At 42.2% G+C, this 24,269-nt stretch overlaps 1 protein-coding gene across 1 annotated transcript in view; it reads left to right on the top strand.

Moving 5' to 3' along the window:
- DNAH10 (dynein axonemal heavy chain 10) overlaps positions 1-24,269 on the top strand; it is a 192,677-nt gene that overhangs the window by 45,284 nt on the left and 123,124 nt on the right. The window contains exons 15-23 of the mRNA XM_073676172.1: positions 3,753-3,922; positions 5,820-5,971; positions 7,899-8,060; positions 8,403-8,610; positions 11,103-11,259; positions 14,138-14,614; positions 17,834-17,992; positions 18,364-18,480; positions 19,579-19,681. Coding sequence (XP_073532273.1) covers positions 3,753-3,922; positions 5,820-5,971; positions 7,899-8,060; positions 8,403-8,610; positions 11,103-11,259; positions 14,138-14,614; positions 17,834-17,992; positions 18,364-18,480; positions 19,579-19,681 — 1,705 coding nt within the window. The remainder of the gene's footprint in view (positions 1-3,752; positions 3,923-5,819; positions 5,972-7,898; positions 8,061-8,402; positions 8,611-11,102; positions 11,260-14,137; positions 14,615-17,833; positions 17,993-18,363; positions 18,481-19,578; positions 19,682-24,269) is intronic.

The following is a 24,269-nucleotide window of genomic DNA, read 5'->3' as shown; positions in this document are numbered from 1 at the left end:
GGTGAGTCTGTGTGTAATTTTGCACCATCTTGTGTATTTGCTGGGACTGTTCTATATGTTATTGACTGTTTGGTGGTTCAATAAAGTAGCGCCACACTGTTTTACCCTCACCCTGTGTTTTCTGAGTAGCATTCTCCCCACAGGAGTCCCCGGGGCTTCACAGCTGTCTTCATTGAATACAGATTTTACCTTTGAATTGAGAATTTTGAGAATGAATGATCAGTTTAGAATATAACAAAGTTGCTTATTTTCATATGTATTATGGTTTACGACTTATGACGTATAGGTACGTCATAGGTCGCCTCCTCCTGTTTGATGTGGGCTCCGGTGATGAGCCCACATCTTTTCAGGCACATGACAGCTGATCTGATCAGCTATCATGTGTCCCAAACAGCTGCGGGAGGAATCGCGATCCACACGCGGCTGTTAACATGTTAAATGCCGCTGTCAATCTGACAGCGGCATTTAACGTGCCCGCGCCAGAAGCGCATCACAAACTCCGCCCATCCCTCTGCCACATCATTGTGGTGCGCCGATGGGTTGGCATGACAACCGAGGATCTGCAGAAGGCCTCCGTGCTTGTCATTGCCGATCTGCTACAAGCGCCGCCCAGTGGCTGGCATTCATAACAGATGATCATTTCAGTGACACATAGCAGGGCTTAAGCCCTGCTATGTATAGCATAGGCGTTCGGATGATTGCAGCTTCAAGTCTCCTAAGGAGAGTATTGAATCAAGTGAAAAGTAAAAAAAAAATGTTTTTAAAAATATAGAAAAAATATAAAAGTTTAAATCACCTGACTTTTGCCCCATTCAAAATAAAACAATAAAAAAACGAAAAAAAAGCACATATTTGGTATCACCACATTCAGAAATGTCCGATCTATCAAAATATAAAAATAATTAATCTGATCACTAAACGGCTTAAAGAGAAAAAAATCAAAACGCCAGAATTACGATTTTTTTTCACCATAACATTGCAATAAAATACAATAACGGGCGATCAAAACATCGTATCTATCCCAAAATTGTATCAATGAAAACGTCAGCTCAGGACTCAAAAGATAAGCTCTCACCCAGCCCCAGATCCCAAAAAATGAAGACTCTATGGGTCTTTTAAAATGGCCCTATTTTATTTTATTTTTTTACAAACTTTGTTTTTATCACCACTTAAATAAAAAAGAACCTATACATGTTTGGTATCTACGAACTCGTAATGACCTGGAGAATCATAATGGCAGGTCAGTTTTAGCATTTAGTGAACATGGTAAATAAAAAACCCAAAAAACAATTGTGAAATTGCATTTTTTTTTTTGCAATTTCACCGCACTTGGAATTTTTCTCCAGTTTTCCAGTACATGATATGGTAAAATCAATGGTGTCGTTCAAAAGTACAACTGGTCCCGCAAAAAAAATGATCCTGTGCTGAGATAATCTTGTAAATGTGCCCCTGCTGTGTACTGTGTAATGGCTGTGTCTGACCATGTACGGAACATGGTCTGATCATATCACATCTCCTGGGCAGGGGAGGAAGCAAAAGAGTATACAGACAGGACAGCAGGGGATCACAGCTGATTCTTTCTGTGAGGTAAAACATTGCTTAAAAACAGACAGGGAAATGTTTTGCCTCACAAAAACCATCAGCTGTGATCCCATGCTGTAATGTCTGTATACTCTTTTGCATCCTCCCCTGCCCAGGAGATGTGGTATGATCAGATCATGTTCCTGTACGGTCAGACACAGCCATTACACAGTACACAGCAGGGGCACATTTATAAGATTATCTCAGCACAGGATCATTTTTTTTAATCACATCCAATTGTGGATCTTATTTTTATTCCACGATCTAGTGAATAAAATTAACCTTTGTTCATGGGAAAACCCTTTTAACTAGTATTTTATTAATTGCAATCCCTGCTCATTCTGGGCTTAGGAGTCATGAGGGTGGTACTAATAAGAAACAAAGAAAGCTACATTTCCCAATATTTTATTGATAGTATCTATGCATGTTACCAATAATTTCTTTCTTTGTATTATGTTTCTTTTGAAATGTAAAGTGCTGTAGAATATGTTGGCGCTATACATTGGGGAAAAAAGTATTTAGTCAGCCACCAATTGTGCAAGTTCCCCCACTTAAAAAGATGAGAGAGGCCTGTAATTGACATCATAGGTAGACCTAAACTATGAGAGACAAAATGAGAAAACAAATCCTGAAAATCACATTGTCTGATTTGGAAAGAATTTTTTTTCAAATTTTGGTGGAAAATAAGTATTTGGTCAATTACAAACAAGCAAGATTTCTGGCTCTCACAGACCTGTAACTTCTTCTTTAAGAGGCTCCTCTGTCCTCCACTCATTACCTGTAGTACTGGCACCTGTTTGAACTTGTTATCCGTATAAAAGACACCTGTCCGCAACCTCAAACAGTCACGCTCCAGACTCCACTATGGTGAAGACCAAAGAGCTGTCGAAGGACACCAGAAACAAAATTGCAGCCCTGCACCAGGCTGGGAAGACTGAATCTGCACTAGGCAAGCAGCTTGGTGTGAAGAAATCAACTGAATCAACTGTGCGAGCAATAATTAGAAAATGGAAGACATTCAAGACCACTGATAGTCTCCCTCGATCTGGGGCTCCACACAAGATCTCACCCTGTGGGGTCAAAATGATCTCAAGAACGGTGAGCAAAATCCCAGAACCATACGGGGGGACCTCTTGAATGACTTGCAGAGAGCTGGGACCAACGTTACACAGGGTGCCATCAATAACACACTACGCCGCCAGAGACTCAGATCCTGCAGTGCCAGACATGTCCCCCTGCTTAAGCCATTATATGTCTGGGCCCATCTGAAGTTTGCTAGAGAGAATTTAGATGATTCAGAAGAGTATTGGGAGAATGTCATATGGTCAGATGAAACCAAAGTAGAACAGTTTGGTAGAAACACAACTCGTCGTGTTTGGAGGAGAAAGAATGCCATACCTACTGTGAAGCATGGGGGTGGCAACATCATGCTTTGGGGCTGTTTCTCTGCCAAGGGACCAGGACGACTGATCCGTGTACATGAAAGAATGAATGGGGCTATGTATCGTGAGATTTTGAGTGCAAACCTCCTTCCATCAGCAAGGGCATTGAAGATGAAACGTGGCTGGGTCTTTCAGCATGACAATGACCCCAAGCACACCCCCAGGGCAACGAAGGAGTGGATTCGTAAGAAGCATTTCAAGGTCCTGGAGTGGCCTAGCCAGTCTCCAGATCTAAACCCTATAGAAAACCTTTGGAGGGAGTTGAAAGTCTGTGTTGCCCAGCGACAGCCCCAAAACATCACTGCTCTAGTGGAGATCTGCATGGAGGAATGGGCCAACATACCAACAGTGTGTGCCAACCTTGTGAAGACTTACAGAAAACGTTTGACCTCTGTCATTGCCAACAAAGGATATATAACAAAGTACTGAGATGAACTTTTGTAATTGACCAAATACTTATTTTCCACCAAAATTTGAAAAAAAATTCTTTCCAAATCAGACAATGTGATTTTCAGGATTTGTTTTCTCATTTTGTCTCTCATAGTTGAGGTCTACCAATGATGCCAATTACAGGCCTCTCTCATCTTTTTAAGTGGGAGAATTTGCACAATTGGTGGCTGACTACCGTAAATACTTTTTTTCCCCACTGTAGAAATAAAAGTATTATTATTATTATTATTATTATTATTATTAATAATAGTAACCAACTTACACGTTTTATTTTTGCAGGATGTGGACCAAGTTAAGGCTGATACCAATTACAAGAATGTGCACTACGCTGTGAACTTTGCTCCAGAACTTCAAGAAATTATTACAGAAACCAAACATATGGAGCAGTTGGGCTTTTCTGTTGGTGAATTGCCAAGAAATGTAGCCTTGCAAGAAGACAAATTCTTAAGGTGGTTTAACTTTATGGCAGTTCTGTCCATTTACAGATACTATTTGTAACTCGTCAGTAAGTTTATGTTGGCCTCTCTTGGGGCAGCGTGAAGTAATGACAGACACGCTGATATGTTGTAGTTCTGTGAAACAATGTATAGGTGAAATTGTAGTCCGGCTTATGCATGAACTATGGTCTCTCCCCATTTTTACAATGATGAATAACAGACTTTACAGAATAATAGGGAGAGAGATGGCTGTCAGTCAGAGGTGGAAAGATGGGGAGAGCCCGCAGCTCATTAATATCCCAGACCCCATGTTCACATCCCTTGCATCATGCTGCAGCTTAGAAGTCATAATGTGAGGGCATATTCTAGAGACATGGAAATAACCCTTTAAACTGTGAAATGTAAGTATTGTACCTAAGAGGTTTTCTTTAAAGAGGACCTATCACCAGGTAAGAAATACCAGTTTTTATTCTTATTTTATTCCCGCTGATCCCTTGAGTATTCCGATTTTTGTTTAAAGCCACCATATGGTTCCAGAGATATGGACCTTTTTGTTTAGTGCTAATTGTTATGGTCTGTACCATGAGGGCCCATTTGTAAAGACCATAAAAACTGGCACTAAATAAAAAGGCCCATATCTCTTGAACCATATGGTGGCTTTAAAAAAAAGCACCACTCCAGCTTTTTTATTTTTTTAATTTTTTTATTGCAGCTCTGTAGTGGAGTTTATAATCTGAGGTCCCTGACCGTATTCTGATATTTACCCGCCGCCGTCTTCGCCATCTATCTGCGTTGCTGCGGTTGGTCTTCAGTAGGTTGTGACCTGTCAGATTGCTCGTTCTCGCTCTCATAGACTTGACATTGAGCACTTGTACCCATTAATTCTGACTTTCGGTCAGTCAGATGTTGCGGTGATAAGATGGTGACGCGGGACTGGAGCAGTGCTCATTAAAAGGTAAGGACGGTGGCAGTTAAGTATAATAATACGGTCAGGAACCTTAGATTAGTAGTACCAGCCAGTGCTGAAAAAACAAACAAACAAAAAAAGCTGGAGTGGTGATTTAAATGTCCTCTTTTTCTTTCTGTAACTTTTCAAAAGTTGTAAAGGGATAAATAGTTTGACCGAATTACCACAAATGGGTTTCTTATTATAATTATTTATTACCTTATGATAGTTTTTAATTACATTTCCATTTGATCGATTCTCTATAGTTGATTTTAGTGTAGCGCAAGTTTCTCATAGACCAGCTATGGCTTCAAATCCACTCTTATTTAAATACAGTTATATGAAAAAGTTTCCACTCAATATCAGCAGATTCTTGACAATAATGTTGAAGAATCAGTGACAAAGTTGAAGTTACGCAGGGGATGGATCTTTCAGCAAGACAATGGTCCAAAACACCGCTCCAAATCTACTCAGGAATTCATGCAGAGGAACAATTACAATGTTTTGGAATGGCCATCCCAGTCCCCAGACCTGAATATCATTGAACATCTGTGGGATCATTTGAAGAGGGCGACCATCAAACTTTACTGAACTGGAATTGTTTTGTAAAGAGGAATGGTCAAAAATACCTTCATCCAGGATCCAGGAAATCATTAAAAGCTACAGGAAGCGACTAGAGGCTGTTATTTTTGCAAAAGGAGGATCTACTAAATATTAATGTCACTTTTCTGGTGAGGTGCCCATACTTATGCACCTGTCAAATTTTGTTTGAATGCAGATTGCACATTTTCTGTTAGTACAATAAACCTAATTTCAAGGCAGAAACATTACTGTGTCCAACAGTTATTACATATATCAAACTGAAATAGCTGTTGCAAAAACACCAATTTTTATAAAACATTAAGCTTAAGATTAATAGGGGTGCCCAAACTTTTTCATATAATTGTACATGTTTTTTTGCAGGTACATCGATGACATGAAGCAAATTCTTGCTTCTTATGAAAAACTAATACAGGGTCGTAATGAAGCTGAAACCCAACTACTTGATAATCACATCCGGGAGCTTTTAAAAGTATTTAGATCTGGATACAGAAGATTGAATTGGAACTCATTAGGTAACACAAATCTCTTTTTCTGTAGTTCACTTTGATTTAGCTTTGGGCAAACATATCAAATTCTTCTTAGGAGAAAATGAGTATTTGACATTTTTTGATTATCAATAAGTCTACAAGTGAAAGACTGATCAGAACATATTTTCTGTGTGTTGTATCTAACAGCGGGATGTTTTTATATCTAACGATCATTTGGTCACATACAGTGTCAATGATTGCACCATGTAAATGCAGCTAAATGAGCGCAGATTGACTTGCTATATCATTAATTGGCACTCATTTTGGGCAGAAAATCTTCTTGTGATGCAGGACTTCAAAATTTTCAGGGATCTATAATCAGTCTGCTGTTCATCAGGGGTGTAAAGTAGGTCTACGTAATGGGTCAAAAGTCCAGATTTTAGTTTAAGCTCTTGGGTCAGTGACTGGAAAGTTCTTACCTGTTTGTTTTACCAAACTTTCCTCTGACATTCTTAAAATTACCTTTCAGTATTTAGACCTTTAAATCTGTTCTTTTAAGTCTTGGTCCAGAGAAGTGTTTCTGGGTGTATCCGGCTTCTTCTTTATTGTGTTTATGCTTAGTTTTTTTTTGCACTGCAAGAGAAAGTGGCAGACATTTAAATGTGTTTATATATATTCCTGTTTGTGGCACATTAGTATATGGGACGGGGAAAACTTTTCCAGATGGGTGGTGACGATGGTGGCCATTTTGGAGTCGGCCATTTTGGGTCCAACTTTATTTTTTTCAATGGGAAGAGGGTGATGTGATACATCAAACTTATTGGGAATTTCATAAGAGAAACAATGGTGTGCTTGGTTTTAACGTAACTTTATTCTTTCATGAGTTTTTTACAAGTTTATGACCACTTATAAAATGTGTTCAAAGTGCTGCCCATTGTATTGGATTGTCAATGCAACCCTCTTTTCCCACTCTTGACACACTGATAGCAACACCGCAAAAGAAATGCTAGCACAGGCTTCCAGTATCCGTTGTTTCAGGTGCTGCACATCTCGTATCTTCACAGCATAGACAATTGCCTTCAGATGACCCCAAAGATAAAAGTCTAAGGGGGTCAGATCGGGAGACCTTGGTGGCCATTCAACTGGCCCATGACGACAAATCCACTTTCCAGGAACTATTCATGTAGGAATGCTCGGACCTGACACCCATAATGTGGTGGTGCACCATCTTGTTGGAAAAACTCAGGGAACGTGCCATCTTCAGTGCATAAAGAGGACAACACATCATCATGAAGCAATTTCAGATATCCAGTGGCATTGAGGTTTCCATTGATGAAGAATGGCTCCACTATCTTTGTACCCATATACCACACCATAACATCAAGATACGAGATGTGCAGCATCTGAATCAATGGATACTGGAAGCCTGTGCTAGCATTTCTTCTGTGGTGTTGCTATCAGTGTGTCAAGAGTGGGAGAAAAGGGTTGCATTGACAATCCAACACAATGGGCAGCACTTTGAACACATTTTATAAGTGATCATAAACTTGTAAAAAACTCATGAAAGAATAAAGTTACGTTAAAACCAAGCACACCATTGTTTTTCTTATGAAATTCTCAATAAGTTTGTTGTGTCACATGACCCTCTTCCCATTGAAAAAAATAAAGTTGGATCCAAAATAGGCGACTTCAAAATGGCCACCATGGTCACCACCCATCTGGAAAAGTTTTCCCCCTCCCATATACTAATGTGCCACAAACAGGAAGTTAATATCATCAACCATTCCCATTTAATTTAAGTGTATCCATATAAATGGCCCACCCTGTAGATATATTTGTTCCATTCCATTGTGGGGTTTATTCGACTGGAATACTGCTGTTGTCTTCTTTTGTCTTTTTTTTTTAACAGAAAATTTCATATATATATTTTTTTAAACAATATTACTACTCTCATGTTACTTTATATTATTAGGTATTGGCGACTTCATTAATCGTTGCACCCAGGCCGTCTCAAAGTTTGAGTCTTTGGTGCATAAAGTTCAGAAGAATGCAAATGACATTGATAATAAGTTGTCCGCTATCGAATCTGCAAACCTTTTTAAGTTTATCAATAGGAAGTCAACAGATCTATCAGGTACGTGATGAATGATCTCATGCACTAAGCACAAGCCTCACATACATGCTCTTTATGTTGTACAAATTATACTTATCAGGAGTTTAGTAATACACAGTAGTATTGCTACCTGCTGATATATTTGTGAACGTTTCAGAGTTACCTTATGACTTGCTTCAATTCTATTGTTTAATGCCATTATGTAGCCCCAGTACTTGTGTGAGATGTGAAAGAAAAAATAACCAGCTAAAACAAGAAATATAAAATTGCATTATTGGTAGCGGCATTTCATTTTTATTTACCCCCGGTTTGGAGGAACCGCCCTTACTTTGTGTAACTATATTATTATCCTCACTTCTGTAGGTGTCAAGGAATTCTTTGAATATATTGAAAATGAACGGTCCAAAGACGTGGAAATAATGGTCAGAAAGTATGCCGCCATCGGGTCTAGTCTAACAAAAATAGAAGGGCTAGTGGTAAACACAAACACGGGGAAAAATCCTCAAATGGCCCAATATTATGCGTTCTGGGAAAACAAAGTGTACACCATACTGACGAAGATGGTCATAAAGTAAGTGATACTTTCTGTGTCATTGGGTAGCGCTAAGTTAAAGTGTAACTGTTGTTTTAATTTTTATTTCATAAATCAATAGTACACATGAAAATATCTCATGCGTACTGTTGATTTCTGAAATAAAAGTTAAAACGATGGTTACTCTTTAAGTGTTTGGTTCTCCCACTCGTTATACCCCTCAGCAGGCACTGAGCTAATCAAATTGTAGCTTAGTATCCTGCAGGAGGCAGACCTCCCTGCTCTTCCAGGGCTTCTCTACATTATTTTACTTTCTTATTTTTCTTTATTCCCCTCTAATTGGGAAACAGGGAAGACACAAACTCCCCGTTTATCCTAAGTGAGGAGGTAAAACAGTGTTTAATAATCAGACTGTTCCTTCCTGCAACAAGAAAGCAAAGTGGAACAGGGCAGCCATTACTCCACTACAACCTGCCAGCCACAGAATCACCAATTGTTCCTGACTGCTTCTTTCCACGTATGCTCATGGCCGCGGTGAAGCCCTGAAGGGAGTGACCTTGATAGCATACCTACAGTGCCAAAGTGAAGGTGACGAAGATGTAGTGAGTAAACAGAATAGGTGAGGGATGGCACCATGCATGTTTTCCATCAACGCAGTGGCATACCACCAATAGTAGCAGGCCACGCAGCCGCTATGCGGCTCTTGAGTTTGGAGGGCTCAGTGCTGGCACCAGAATCCCCCTGACCGGCATCATACTTTCAACTGTATTGGCATCTTGGATGCCGATACAGTTGAAAGCAATGATGAAGGAGGGAGCGTCAGCTGACACTCCCCCTCCATCATTCTCCCTCTGCGTCTGATGTCTTAGCGCAGCAGGCATGATGACATCACTACAATGCGCCCGCTGTGCCAATCAATGCAGAGCTGCAGAAGACAAGCTGAAGAAACCGGAGCAGCGGAGGAACAGGGAGAGGTGAGTATTTTGTTTATTTTATTTTAATCAATGAGAACATTGTGGGGCCCATTATATTATATAGAAGGCTATGTGGGGCCATTATATTTTATGGAAGGCAATGTGGGGCCCATTATATTATATGGAAGGAAATTTAGGGCCCATTATATGATATGAAAGGCTATGTGGGGTCATTATATTATATGGAAGGTAATGTGGGGCCATTATATTATATGGAAGCCAATGTGGGGCCCATTATATTATATGGAGGGGTATGTGGGGCCCATTATATCATTTGGAAGACTTTGTGAGGCCATTAAATTATATGGAAGGCTATGTGGGTGCCATTATATTATATGGAAAACTACGTGAGACCGTTATATGGAAGGCTATGTGGGACCATTAGATTATATGGAAGGCTATGTGGGGCCATTATATTATATGGAAGGCATGTGGGGCCATTATATTATATGGATGGCTTTGTGGGGCCATTATATTATGTAGAAAGCTATGTGGGGCCATTATATTATTTGGAAGGTTATGTGGGGCCATTATATTTTATGGAAGGCAATGTGGGGCCCATTATATTATATGGAAGGAAATTTAGGGCCCATTATATGATATGAAAGGCTATGTGGGGTCATTATATTATATGGAAGGTAATGTGGGGCCATTATATTATATGGAAGCCAATGTGGGGCCATTATATTATATGGAAGGCTATGTAGGGCCATTATATTATATAGAAGGAAATTTGGGGCCCGTCATATTATATGGAAGGCTATGTGGTGCTATTATATTATATGGAAGGCAATGTGGGGCCATTATATTATATGGAAGGCAATGTGGGGCCATTATATTTTATGGAAGGCTATGTGAAGCCATTATATTATATGGAAGGCAAACTGGGGCCCATTATATTATATGGAAGGCTATGTTGGGCTATTAAATTATTGAGAATTTTAATCCATTTTATAAATTATTTTCCAAAGCCAAATTTATGTAACAGTTCTATCAAAAAAGGCCACTCAATAGAGTCGAAGGCCTTGGCTGCATCCAGTGATATTGGAGCCCAGTCTTTTCCTCTATTAGCCCCAGTTTGTGTAACAATCTGAGCCCTACTCAAATTAGCAGAGGTACAGTACTTCTACCTGGTATGAAGCTGGATTGTTCAAGATATATTAAACTAGATTTAACCTATTAACTAATATTTTTGTAAGAAGGTTGTAATCCATATTTAATAAGGATATACAGTAGGTCTGTAGGACCCACAGTGCAGTGGATCTTTATCCGGTTTCAATATTAGCACTATTCAGGCCTCATAATATGAGTTTGGCAGGAAACCTGCTTCAAAAGAAGCTTTATATACTTTCAACAAGGAGGGAAGAATCTCCTTACTATATTGAGCGAAGATCTCCAGAGGCAAGCCGTCTGGACCTGAAGCCTTGCCCTTAGTCATATCAGACATTGCCCTTTCAAGTTCCTCCATGGTCACTTTAGATTCCAAGCACCTAACTGATCCGTAGTCAGTTGTGGAAATCTGATATCGCTGGCCATTAAATTATTTTTTTTTCACAGGAATTTCCAGGCTTTTAATGCGGCTATCATTGGAAATGTTCCTCTCTTTCAAGTTGAAACCATCCTGTCTGCTCCAGAAATAATTCTTCATCCTAATTTCAATGAAATTTTCAAGTTGATTGTGCAGTGCTACAAGGGATGTCTTGAAACCACAAAGGTAACTTCAATATAATGGTAAACAATGTAGAAAAGTAAAAGAGGTTTTGTATGCCAGTCCTAATGAAGGCACCACTGGAGTAAGATGTGCTTAATTCATTAAGAAGCACACTCCTCCTAATGAATTGGGTGCATTTTACAACTGTCATGTGTTTCAGTCAGTGACTGGAGTACATTTCTGTATGATTTTGTTGTCTTAAATTTGGATGAATTTGCTGGGTGGGCTTCACCCATTCCATCCCAACCCCAGCTCTGCCTATTTTTATGAAGTTGTTTGGGATTGGGGTAAAAACCCAAAAACTTGAAAAATTTTGTACAATTTCTAGTTGCTCAAAAATTTCGCGACAATTAAAGGTATTTATGCAGAAATCTGTAATAAACACTTTGATGAATCGGGCCTATAGTGTTTTGAGGTGAAAAGTAAAATTTAAACCAGTTTAACAGCACAGCATGCTCGACTGTTTCTGTAATCCATACCGAACTTTTTCCCCGGAACCAGTTGATGAGGAACTGTGGCCCTCACTAGGGTTACCAAACTCCCTGAGTCTAATAGAGCAGTCACTTACACTCCATTTACCAATACAGAGCATGCCTGCGAGCCCACGCCTGGTTGAGGAACAGCACTGCAGGCAGGATATGCAAAGTACGAGCAGCGCCGTCCTGCGCTGCAGTCCATTGCCTCATTGGTCATGGGGCAACGGGCGGCTATGTGACCTGGGGTATGACACCTCCAACATACTACGTTATGGGGCGGGACCTTGGGCAGCAACTCAGACCCCTCCTGAGCTCTAGGTCGCCCCCCAGGTGTGGCTATACCTCCCCTCTTTTGGGTGTCCGCCCCCTTTTGGGAACCCCAGTATGGAGACGCTGCGACCCCTTGTTTCCCCAAGGAACTCTCAACCGCCTGGTACCTTTCCACCAACCCCACCAAGTCATCAGCAGTGCGGGGATCTCCCTGGGCAACCCAGGATTGCACCGACCTCGGAAGGGAGTGTATGAACCTGTCCATGACAACTTTCTCAACCATTTGTGCAGGGGAGGAAGATTCAGGTTGCAACCACTTTTGGACCAGGTGTAGGAGGTCGAACATCTGGGACCAGGGAGGTTTGTCATTGCAATAGGCCCAGTGGTGCACCCTTTGCGCCTTGACAGAGTCACTCCCAAGCGCGCCAAAATCTTATTTTTCAACTGGGCGTACTCCTTTGCGTCCTGCAAGGCCAGGTCATAATAGGCCTTCTGCGGCTCCCCTGTTAAATATGGCGCCAGCACCTCCGCCCACTGCTCTGGAGGCAATTTCTCCTGTTCCGCCATTCTCTCAAAGACCGTCAGGAACGCCTCGACATCATCAACCGAGGTCATCTTTTGCAATGCTCTCCTTACCGTCTTCCTGACCTGTGAGTCATCACCTGGAGTAGGGGGTGGGGCGGTTGCCCTGCCACGGATCACCACGGCCAGGAGCTCCATCTGCTGCTTGTGCTGTAGTTGTTGCATCTGCTGCTGTTGCCACTGCTGCTGCTGTGCTTGCTGCTGCTGTTGCCACTGCTGCTGCTGTTGGTGCTGCTCGAGGTTAGCCTGCACCAGTTGCTTAATCAGTTCCTCCATCTTGACGGACGTCGCTTGCTGGCTGGCGGCCTTCACCCAGGACATAAACTGTTTCTTATAGCAGTCACACTGCCCCTTGGGATTCGTGCCCGTGCTTCTAGCACCAATTGTAGGGTTCAGTACTCACTTAGCCGCATTAGAGGCAGGCACGGGACACTGTCTCTTTAAAAATGTCCAAGGCAGGTTTATTATGCTACATAAACCGCACTTCCAGAAGTAAACAAAAGAAAACCTTGTCCGGCACAGTGTAACAAAACAGAAAGTAAACAGTCCATCCAATATGGCGGGTTCACCCCCTCACGGTCACGGTCAGTGTCTTTTACCCTCAAACACTCTGGAGGTCTCCACACCTCCAGCCACAGACACTGAATGAGACACTTCGTCTCCATTTTATACACACGCTCTGGGGTGGGGATATGTGAGCAGCCAATCCCCCCATCTCTTATGACTACTCGAAAAAAACAGCCCTGATACGCCCTATTAACCCTCTCAGCACTATGTGTGCTGGAGCCTGCTTTCCCAGTTTCACATCACTGAAGCTGCCTTCCTCAGCGACACATATATCCACTCAAGGACATGTCCAGGGGCCCTCTTGCAAAGTATACACACCCAGTGAAAGCTATCTGATAATACCCACTTGTACTCTAACCTGTTTCCATGCCTTAGACTCTCTATTGCCCTTTACCTATGAAAATATATTTATTTTTTTAAATCTTGTTATATAATGTTTAACCTAAAGGCCTCTTTACTTGTGACAATAGCTGGCCAAATAAGTGTTCATGAGAAAGGGTAATATTAGAGAACCAGAGGCAAAGGAACAGACGAGAGGTGGCAAGGAAAGGAAAACTCAGAAAGGTTATCACGGGCCAAGGTCGTCTTAGTCAGCCAGCGCACACTAATCAGTGTAATTAGGGTTATGTAGAAGAAATGGGGCTAACATTTAATTTATACTATATCAGATTCTAATGTATTAGTGAGCCCCATTTAAAACTAAATGTATTAATTTAATTAATAATTTTTTACTTAATTGATTTGTCTACTGTTCCATATCTGAATACACATATTCAAACATTAGGGGGAATAATATATTCATTTGATTTTCAGCTGTTGTCTGCTTTAGGGTTGAAACATACACGGGGTCTTTTCTGTCTTGCATCTTATAGGATCTTCAGTATCACTGTTAGTACAAATTACATGTAGTTTACCTTTCTGTTCAGAACTTGTGGTAGTTCAGTGCAATTCATGTCTTTCCTACCCCCCATTTGTTCTGCTCCTAGAGTTTTGTTCGCTGGATGCACAGAACCTGCATTCTCTGTCCTCCTCAAAAATCTGATGATGATGAACCCATTATATACAGCTTCTACAACGACATTTACCAGAATCCTCAGATCACAGAACAGGCTGTCATCATCAACCAGAACATGCACAAGCTGCTCACATCGCTCACAAAGTACCTGAACAGGTGGAAGAAATACCGGCCTTTATGGAAGCTGGATAAGGCCATTGTACTCGAGAGGTTTGCTGCCAAGAAGCCAACGTGTGTCACTTATGATGAGAAGTTGCTGTTCTATAGTCGGTTAGCGCTGGAGGTCACACAACAACCCTTAATTAAAGATGAACAGTGCATTCGGCTGTATCTGGGCCCACTGGCCTACACCGTGCAGGAGAATGCTAGAGCATGGATAAACTCCCTTGGCCACCTTCTCAATGAGTCCGCTCGTGAACAGCTTTACAGTCTCAGGGATGAGTTGGACGTATGTATTTTATTCTATGAGGCTTTATTATGTAATAATCTACCATTGTATCTATAACGATTAATTGCCATTTACCAAGTTACCTATAAGGCTGACATGAATAGATCCAAAGTAGATATTGCTTGTTATGATTAGTGTTGAGCGATACCTTCCGATATCAGGAAATATCGGATCGGATTGGATCGGGCCGATACCCAAAAAGTATCAGATATCGCCGATTCCAATACCGGAAACCAATGCAAGTCAATGGGACACAAATATCGGAATGAAAATAAACCCTTTCTTTCCTTGTAGGTTAATTCTACATGAAGGAAAACAACTAACAATAATGTAGAATGTATTTGGGGAGGTGGTTGCCCAAATCGATGGGAACAGTGCTCACAGTCAAACATGAAAAGCCGGCAATTCAGCAGCGGCATACACCGGTACCCGACAATTTATAACAGAAAGAATAGAGCTTCACACATAGATTAGATAGATAGAAACATGTCAGTCACATATATATGAAGTACAGTGACAGTGTTGCTTACTGTACTTGTCATTTAGTGTAAAGGATTTATTAAAAAAAATATTAGTGTTTTCATGCACCGTCTCTTTAAAAAAGCCGGCCGGCAATTCAGCAGCGGTACCCGACAATTTAGAATAGAAAGAATAGAGAATCACACATAGATTAGATAGATAGAAACATGTCAGTCACATATATAAGAAGTACAGTGATAGTGTTGATTACTGTACTTGTCATTTAGTGTTAAAATAAAGGATTTATTTAAAAAAAAAATTGGCGTGGGGTTCCCCCTAATTTTAGTCTCTAGCGGAGGTTAAGCAGACGGCTGGGGCAGATGTTTGAAGCCTGGGAAGGGGGTAATACCCACGGAGCTTCCCAGGCTACTAATATCAGCCCCCAGCTGAATACATAGCCTTTGCTAGCTATTAAAATGGGGGACCCCCCCAAAAAATGACGTGGGGTCCCCCCTATTTTAATAGCTAGCAAAGGCTAGGCAGACAGCTGGAGGCTGACATTAATAGCCCAGGAAGGGTGCCATGAATATTGGCCCCCTCCCAGGCTAGAAACACCAGCTGCCAGCCGCCCCAGAAATGGCGCATCCATAGGATGCGCCAATTCTGGCACTTAGCCTCGCTCTTCCCACTGCCCTGTAGCGGTGGCAGTGGGGTAATGGGGTTGGGGTTGATGTCAGCTTATAATGCCAGCTGACATCAAGCCCAGGTTAGTAATGGAGAGGCGTCTATAAGACACCCCCATTACTAACCCCATAGTCAAAGTTAAAAAAAACACAAACACCCAGAATAAAATCCTTTAATTGAAATAAACACACAATTCTTTATTGTTCTAAATTAAACCATACTTACCATCACGCCCATTCCAGCTGAAGCCAACGATCTCCTGCAATAAAAGTAAAATAATAAACCAATCTCATCCTTACCTTTCCATGGTTCCCACGACAGCTTCAGCTCTGCTACATTCACATGACAGGCTGGACCGCAGCAGAACGCTGCCATCCAGCCTGTCATCCCGCAGACACTGAGAAGCGCAGGCATGCTTGCGCTCCTCAGTGTCTGGCTGTGACGGCATCCAGATGAGCCGACAATGAACTCAGCTCACCTCATGCACGTCACTGACAGCGTGGGAGAATTCTCCTGCGCATGCGGTGAGCGTGAGAGACTCGGCTCATCGCCCGGTCCTAACTTACGATCGGGATGGGAGGTGGCGAGGGGAGCGGAGGATCGGGGTGGGAGGCTGCGGGGAAGCAGTATGGGGCTGTGTGATTGTTTAAAAGCCGGCGGCTTTTTACCGCCCGCCTGCTTTTTACCGCCCGCCGGCTTTTAAACAATCAGGAGAATTCTCTCACGCTGGGATGGCATTCTGATGACAGGCTGGATCGCAGCTGAGCGCTGCCATCCAGCTTGTCATCCTTCAGAGACACTGCAGAGCGCAGGCATTATGGGAACTTCCGATTCCGGTATTCGATATTGTAAAAGTATCGGAATTCCAATACCGCGAATATCGGCCGATACCCGATATTTCAGTATCGGAATGCTCAACACTAGTTATGATACATTTGTGATGCGTCTTTCTGGAGTCAGGAAGGAATTTTTGGAGTCGGGAAGGAATTTTTTTCCCCAATGTGGAGCTTGGTGTTTGCCACATGGGTTTTTTTTTTTGCCTTCCTCTGGATCAATATGTTAGGCTATGGGTTGAACTATGTTACTATGTTACATATGGCTTTATGTAAAACTCAATAAACAGGTAAATTAATATGCATTTTTTTTATCATACTGAGTTATTTTTGTCTCAATAGTCTTGCTGGTCACTTCTGGATTTATGCTAGCCATACACGTAAGATAAACTTCTGGCAAACCAGCTGATTTCTACCAGATTGGCCAATGCTTACTTATTTATTAGGGCCTCCTGACTTTTCCCTGATGACAGATGTCGGAGGAAAAAAGGCTTGGGCATGTTTAATTTCAACATGCCTGATCTTTTGTTATTTGTTACTGCAGGAGACAAGCCTCTGCAGGGTTTGACGGCAGCATATTCACTATTTCCCATTAAAATATACAGACATTCTCAGCTAAGCTTGTGTATGCGAAGCATTAGCCACAACATGAACAAGCCATTCATAATTTCATATGTATGGCCAACTAAAGGGGGTTTATTACCAATTCTATATTGGCAGATCGGAGGGCAGCATAAAACTGGTGGCAGTGACTGATTATAGAGCTTTATTACTTACTGGATTACATGCCGTAGTTCTGATAAAATCCCTGTTTTCTCCTGCAATGCCCATGAGCTGTGGAGCCCACCCCATTATTTACATGCACTGCTGAGTCCTTACTCCCTCCGCCTGCCCATTGCTGATTGACAGCCCTATACAGAGACAGCCATCAATCAGCTATGGGCAGGCGAGCAGCAGCTCATGAATAGAAGGACTCACCGCAGCAGGGGAAAAACAGCAGATTTGTCTGAATTTTTGTAAGCAATGAAGTACTATAATTTTAATTTCCACATTGTTTGTGCTCTCATTTAGGACAAAAAATTAAGTAAATGCGTACATGACTACTCTTGTCTCTACAGAGGCATAATGATCCAGGGGTAGTCACCCACTGACTGCAGACAATGGCTCAAATCTATTAATCCACTGCCCAGCAAAATCTAAGCCTGGTCTATTTTATAAAGAATACCTTTTTTTTTTATTGTAGAGACTGTCCATAAATCTAATGGTGACACCAGATACTCTTGAAGACCTCAAGTTTGTTCTGGCCACAATTGCTGACATTAGAGATATGTCTCTAGTTGTTGAAATGCGATATCGAGATATCCAAGAGCGATATAGGACCTTGACCATGTATGATATTCAGGTGGGTAGATGCAGGAATATGATGGCTCTTCCATTTCCTAGGCTTCTGCTGATTAGAATTTATCATGTGTAATAATGTCTTTTAATTAATAAATTAGCTCAACCATCATTGTGAAATTGAAGACTTTAAAACAATGAGTGATTGCAATATACATAAATCCTTACTATGATCTAGAAAACCTAGAGAAGTCCACCAATCAGTAACAAAAAGTGCTCCATAGTGTAAAGAGTTGGAAAAAAGTGACTACAGCATATATCATACGTTATGATTTTTCTGTTTAGACTAAGTTGTATGGTATTATTGGATTTGTTAAATAATCTAAAAATGTGCAGGTTTTCTTGATGAAAATATCATGTTCACTTTCTCTCTAGTTTGAGGAAGAAGAGAAAATTTTGTCGGACAAAATAACGCAAATCTGGGAAGATCTGTTTGTGGAATCTAAACAGGTGAATCGCAGCCTGGGAAAGGTGAAAAGGAAATTTACCCAGGTAACTGAATAACTTAGCATATCTTCACCTCTATATAATACACATAAGCATGTCGGTGAAGGAACATATAATTTATATGTACAGGGATTTAGTATCCGATTCCTCATTGTCTTGCTATTTTGGGACACAGTCTTCCTGTCCCTGTTGAATGATCAGTTTGATCTCTGGGTGCAGTGAAGCTGATTACTTGCCTTATGGCCACTTACATTTGCATGCCTCCTATTTGAAACAAGCTGTGTGGGGTATGGAGGGGTTAAATAGTATGTGGTTGGCACAGAGGGCTCTGGCACCTGTACTGTGTCTTTAAAGGGGTATTCCCATCTCCAAGATCCTATAGTAAGTGTAATAATAATAATATTATCAAATACCTCCAATTAGAAATGTAGTATAGTTCTCCTGATAACCTATGTCGCTTACCTCATGTGCAGGCCATTGCAGTAGCTTAGGTATCCATGGTTACGGCCACTAACTAGCAAATAACTAACTGTCACTATATGAGTGGTCGTAACCATGGATATCTAGGCTACTGAAATGCGCTGCACATGGGGTAAGCAACATATGTTATCAGGAGAACTATACTACATTTCTAATTGGAGGTATTTGCTAATATTATTATTATTACACTTACTAGATATTGGGATATGATCTTGGAGATGGGAATGCCCCTTTAACTTTATGCTATGTTTGACTGTCACTGTATGGGGATCTGTGCAATATAATGTATGTTGTACTTTAATGGGGATCTGTAGATGGCACTATATGGGGACTTTATTTCCAGTATTGTATGGTGGCTCCATGGCTATCACTATAAGGGGGTATTGTGGCTGGTCTTGTTATGAAATAACTGTGGCATCCTGTATTGTGGGACACTGTGATTTGCACTGATATGTGGGTACTGTGGATAGAGTTGTGGGGGGCACTGACTGACACTGTTATGAGAGTTGGCAGTTTTATAGTTGTCAATCACAAACATCTGAAAATGTTATGGGGACACCGAATGAGGTTTTTCACACATGTAAGTATTCGTAAAACAAACCCTTTCTTGATAACCTTTTGCATATACCCTATGTACCTTCTAAGCTGTTTTTTTTTAACTAGATTACAAAAAATCAGATTGAAGATTATAAGAAAGAGGTGGTGCAGTTTGCGGAATTGTTCCGTTCTGAAGGACCTGGAGTTGTTGGAGATGACCTCGATAAAGGTACCTTATAACATTGGGTAACAGTTATATAACAATGTAACCGTGCTCTCAAACTGTAATACCGTTGTTGCCCCCTTAATATGTACACATCTGCTGTAGTAAGCGGCCAGTTATCTGCTTAATCTTACCTATATTCATATAAAAGGGTCGAACAAAGTATGTAGCAAACTGCACTGTAGTGCATTTGTAACAAACTTCCACATATAGAATTTGGTTTACGCACATCAGTCTCCTATGATGTTATGTTCCACACTGAAAATATAGAACCCACAAATACATAATAAGATTCCATTGGAAATACGAGTGGGTCCTACGGTCTAATTATATGCAGAGTGTCCGCAATAGATATAAAAGCTGCAGTCTGCTGGTAGTTACAAGAGGACAGATAGAAAGTGTGCACCTGTTGGGACCGCCGTGAACAAATCACCGACAGTAGTAATAGCAAGGTTGAGGCTTGCCTGTAGGCATCTCCGCGACTGGATGATATCGTTCATAGTTTTCGTGCATCGCTACAGTCAGTAGCGTTTCAGTCAACAGGACACTATGAAGATTGAGCGATCAGCCCAGAACGGTGTGATTTCACCCCCTACAGATAGGTCCGTGGAACAAAGGAGCTGCTAATCCTATGCGTTTCAAAGGGAATGTCTTTCTTCCATAGGGATGGTGCATCCAATAGACCTGGCCAGTTTATATAGATGGGTGTTGCTCTAGATAGCTGTAAAGCAACAATATGCCATATTAATTTCTCCATAATTCATTTCACAAATGCAAAAAGTTCTATTTTGCTAGTTAATTTCTGCTGGTTTCAAAGTATTGAGTTGGAATATCCAGCGACAGTGATGTAACTAGAGTCCGATGGGCCCCGATTCAAAATTTGGACCTGAGCCACCCCTCCTGCTTGTTGATCAGATGTATGGGCCCATGTAGAGTTTTAAATCCTATAAAGACATATGTATTCGCCCCCCTTCATTATGTAGTAATGTGTCATGGGTGTGTCAGATGTGACAGACAGTCGCCCTGCCATTAGTTGCAGGAGATCTCTTTGTTTGGCATTACAGACACCTTCTTAGATCTGTCTCACTCTAGGTCCTAGCGGCTACCTCCCTCCGGCTATTTGACACCCAGGCCTGGGTGTTTAAATACTTCCTGTTTGCTATAGGGAGGTTCCGGTGATATTCACATGACCCCTTGTGAAGGCTTGGAGCTGTTGCAGTCTGCTTACTTCCTCTTTGATCTAAGAGGCCGTGTGTGTAATCTCTCTGAAGTCGGCTCAAGCTAAGTTACTTCCCCTGTGTCTGTCTTCCCTTGCTGTCTTTAGTTGTTAGTGGGGACTGACTAGTACTCATCCCCCCTTCCCTAGCCAAGGCCTAGCTCTAGGGAGATACAGGGTTTTAGGTTCCTGATTGGCGATTGGTGAGAAACCAATATAGGGACGGTAGGGAAGACAGGGTGATATCAGATCAGCCTAGGAGGTCTCCACCCCCTCTTTCCTTAGTGTCTGGGCTCACTTCCCCTCATCCCTTCGTGTAGCACTTTGTCTTTCTTACACTGTGCGTGACATAATGTCCCTCATCTTGGCCCTCTTCCAGGTATATTTGTTAGTCCATCCTGGGCCCCTTCCAGGTATATATGTCCTCAATCCTGTGCCCCTTCCTGGTATATACTGTATGTACCCAATCCTGGTATACATGACCCCCATCCTGGGTCCCTTCCTGGTATATATGTCCCCCATCCTGTTATACATGTCCCCCTTTCTGGTATATATGTCCCCCACCCTGGTATATATGTCCCCCTTTCTGGTATATATGTCCCCCATCCTTATATGTTCCCCATCTTGGGCCCCTTCCTGGTATGTATGTCCTCTATCTTGGGCCCCTTAATGGTATACATGTCCCCCATCCTGTTATACATGTTCCCCTTTCTGGTATATATGTCCCCTTGCCTGGTATATATGTCCCCTATCCTTATATGTACCCCATCTTGGGCCCCTTCCTGGTATGTATGTCCTCTATCCTGGGCCCCTGCTTGGTATATATGTCCCCCATCAGGGTATAAATGTACCCTGTCATAGATGTAATGGTAAAATGGGACCAATATTAAAACCGTCTCTTGTGAGGGGACTTGTCACCCTCAGATTGAGGATTATAGCGTGGCTTCATCATAACTTGGAAATGGAACAAGAGCTAGCACTCAACATCTGACCGGTTACTTCATGACCTCCTGCTGTGAACAGGTAATTGAAGTGGGTTATCTGATGGAGAGCAGACACAAAGCCCAGACTCAGTGTATACAGGAGGCTGGGAGGCGACAAATTTATCACCTGCGGAGATAACTTCCCATGTTCAAAAGAACTACAAGCAGACTTTTTGGAGCCGGAATCCAATTATGAATATTGGTTCTTTTTGTGACCTGTGTAGGTCCTTAGTTATGTTAGACATATGTTTGGCGCTGTGACAAAGTGCCGAGCATTTACTTACTGTGTGGCCTGCCGATCAGCCCAGAATTAATATTGGCCAGATAGACAAAGTTGGATATGCCATGTCTCCTGTGTATAGACAACTAAAATCATGATGGGAAATATGCCATTAATATCTCCCGCCTGGGACCTCCAGGTGGGCAGATATCCTGAAGATTGGGGATCCCATAATTTTTTGGAACCTAGCCACATCTCATTGACTAGCCTTCATCTGAGCTCACCAAGGGGAGATATGTGGGAGTGACGTTTATCTAATAAAAGCATATACTGAATTATAATCATTCTTTAGTTCTGAGAGATACAGCTCGTGGTAGGATTGTTCCATATTTCAACCGGCGCGCTCTCCTGTCTCTAAGATCTGTGCCATTTCCATGACATCAGGTCTAGTAATTTTGTTTTGTTTGTCCTTTTTATTTTATGTGATTGTATATACTGAATTGTTTTCTCCCCTTTTGTAATATCTTTTGTATAGTTTTATAAACACTGCCTACTTTTCGGATTAAATATATAAAATGTAATAGCTTTGTTCCTCTAGCTCTATAAACCGCTTACCTGAAGCCTTATGAGGTTGTACGGTACTGGAAACAGGTGTCCAATTGGCCTGCTTAAACGATTGGTTGTGGTAGCTAGTTTTTTTGGGGTTGTTGCGGAGCTTGACGGTGACCGTACCGAAGTATATACAGTACAGACCAAAAGTTTGGACACAACTTCTCATTTAAAGATTTTTCTGTTTTTTCATGACTATGGAAATTGTACATTCACACTGAAGGCATCAAAACTATGAATTAACACATGTGGAATTATATAGTTAACAAAAAAGTGTGAAACGACTGAAAATATGTCTTATATTCTAGGTTCTTCAAAGTAGCCACCTTTTGCTTTGATGACTGCTGTAACATCCCTGGCGGCGTGCTTGCATAGTGCACCACCTCCCACTATGCAAGACCGCAATCTTACCTGTCAGTCCAGCCTGCAAACCTTGCTCCAGTTCATGCTGTGTGCATGTCTCTTGTCTGATTGCTTATGGCGGCGGCCCGGTTACTTCCTGATTCTTATGGCTGCTGTGGGCGCACTCCTAATGCATCCCCAGCCTATTGCTGTGAGTCACTGGATATTTAAACCCCCTCCACCCAGAAGGAGGTGCCTGAGCAACACTAACTTTCAGTGTGCTTCTTGCCTTTGAGTTGCCAGGTCTTGTCTTGTATCTTGTCTGTTTCTGCCACCCTGGGGGCTGCATACTCAGGCCTGTTATCTTGTCTGTTTCTGCCACCCTGGGGGCTGCATACCCAGGCCTGTTATCTCTGACTTCTAGTCTGTTTCCGCCACTCTGGGGGCTGTATACCCAGGCCTGTTATCTCTGACTTCTAGTCTGTTTCCGCCACTCTGGGGGCTGTATACCCAGGCTCGTTCTTGTATCTCATTGCAGTAGCAGTTCCTGTCTAAACTGTATCCTAGCCTGTTACCTGTTTGTCTCTATGTCCGTACCTTCCCTTTTCCTGCAGTATCTTAACCTGCACCTAACTCCAACTCGTTGTCTCTGTACTTCTGTTTGTGAGTTTTGTGTCCACTCGCTACTTCATAGTAAGTACCTTGTGTGTATCTGGTTCTGCTTGTCCCTTTTCCCTACTTCCGTATCTTCCTCCTGTGTTCTAGCCATCTTCCTGTATTTTCCAGTCTGTTCCATGTGAACAGAGCCCTGTCCTCTCTGCTTGCACCTTCAGCCCTGTTCGGCTCTGCTTGCTCACCGCGCCAGCGGTTTCTCTCTGCTCTGACTTGCCCACTGCTCCGGCGACTTCCCTCTGCTCTGCCTTACCCACCTCTCCGCTGGCTTCTCTCTGCTCTGTCTTGCCCACCGCTCCGGCGGTTCCGCTCTGCTCTGCCTTGTCCACCGCACCTGTGGTTTCGCTCTGCTCTGCCTCGTCCAACGCACCTGCGGTTTCGCTCTGCTCTGCCTTGACCACCGCTCCGGCGGTTCCGCTCTGCTCTGCCTTGCCCACCGCACCTGCTGTTTTCGCTCCACTCTGCTTGCTCACCACACCAGCAGTTCCTCTCTGCTCTGCCTTGTCCTCCGCTCCGGCGGTTTCGTTTTACTCTGCTTGACTACTGCATCTG

This window comes from Phyllobates terribilis, unplaced genomic scaffold (assembly GCF_046119375.1).
Source record: "Phyllobates terribilis strain yellow unplaced genomic scaffold, ASM4611937v1 Scaffold_1__5_contigs__length_1240528914, whole genome shotgun sequence".
Lineage (NCBI taxonomy): Eukaryota > Metazoa > Chordata > Amphibia > Anura > Dendrobatidae > Phyllobates > Phyllobates terribilis.
The sequence above is the reverse complement of the archived record's forward strand: the minus strand, read 5'-3'. Positions and strand labels throughout refer to the sequence as shown.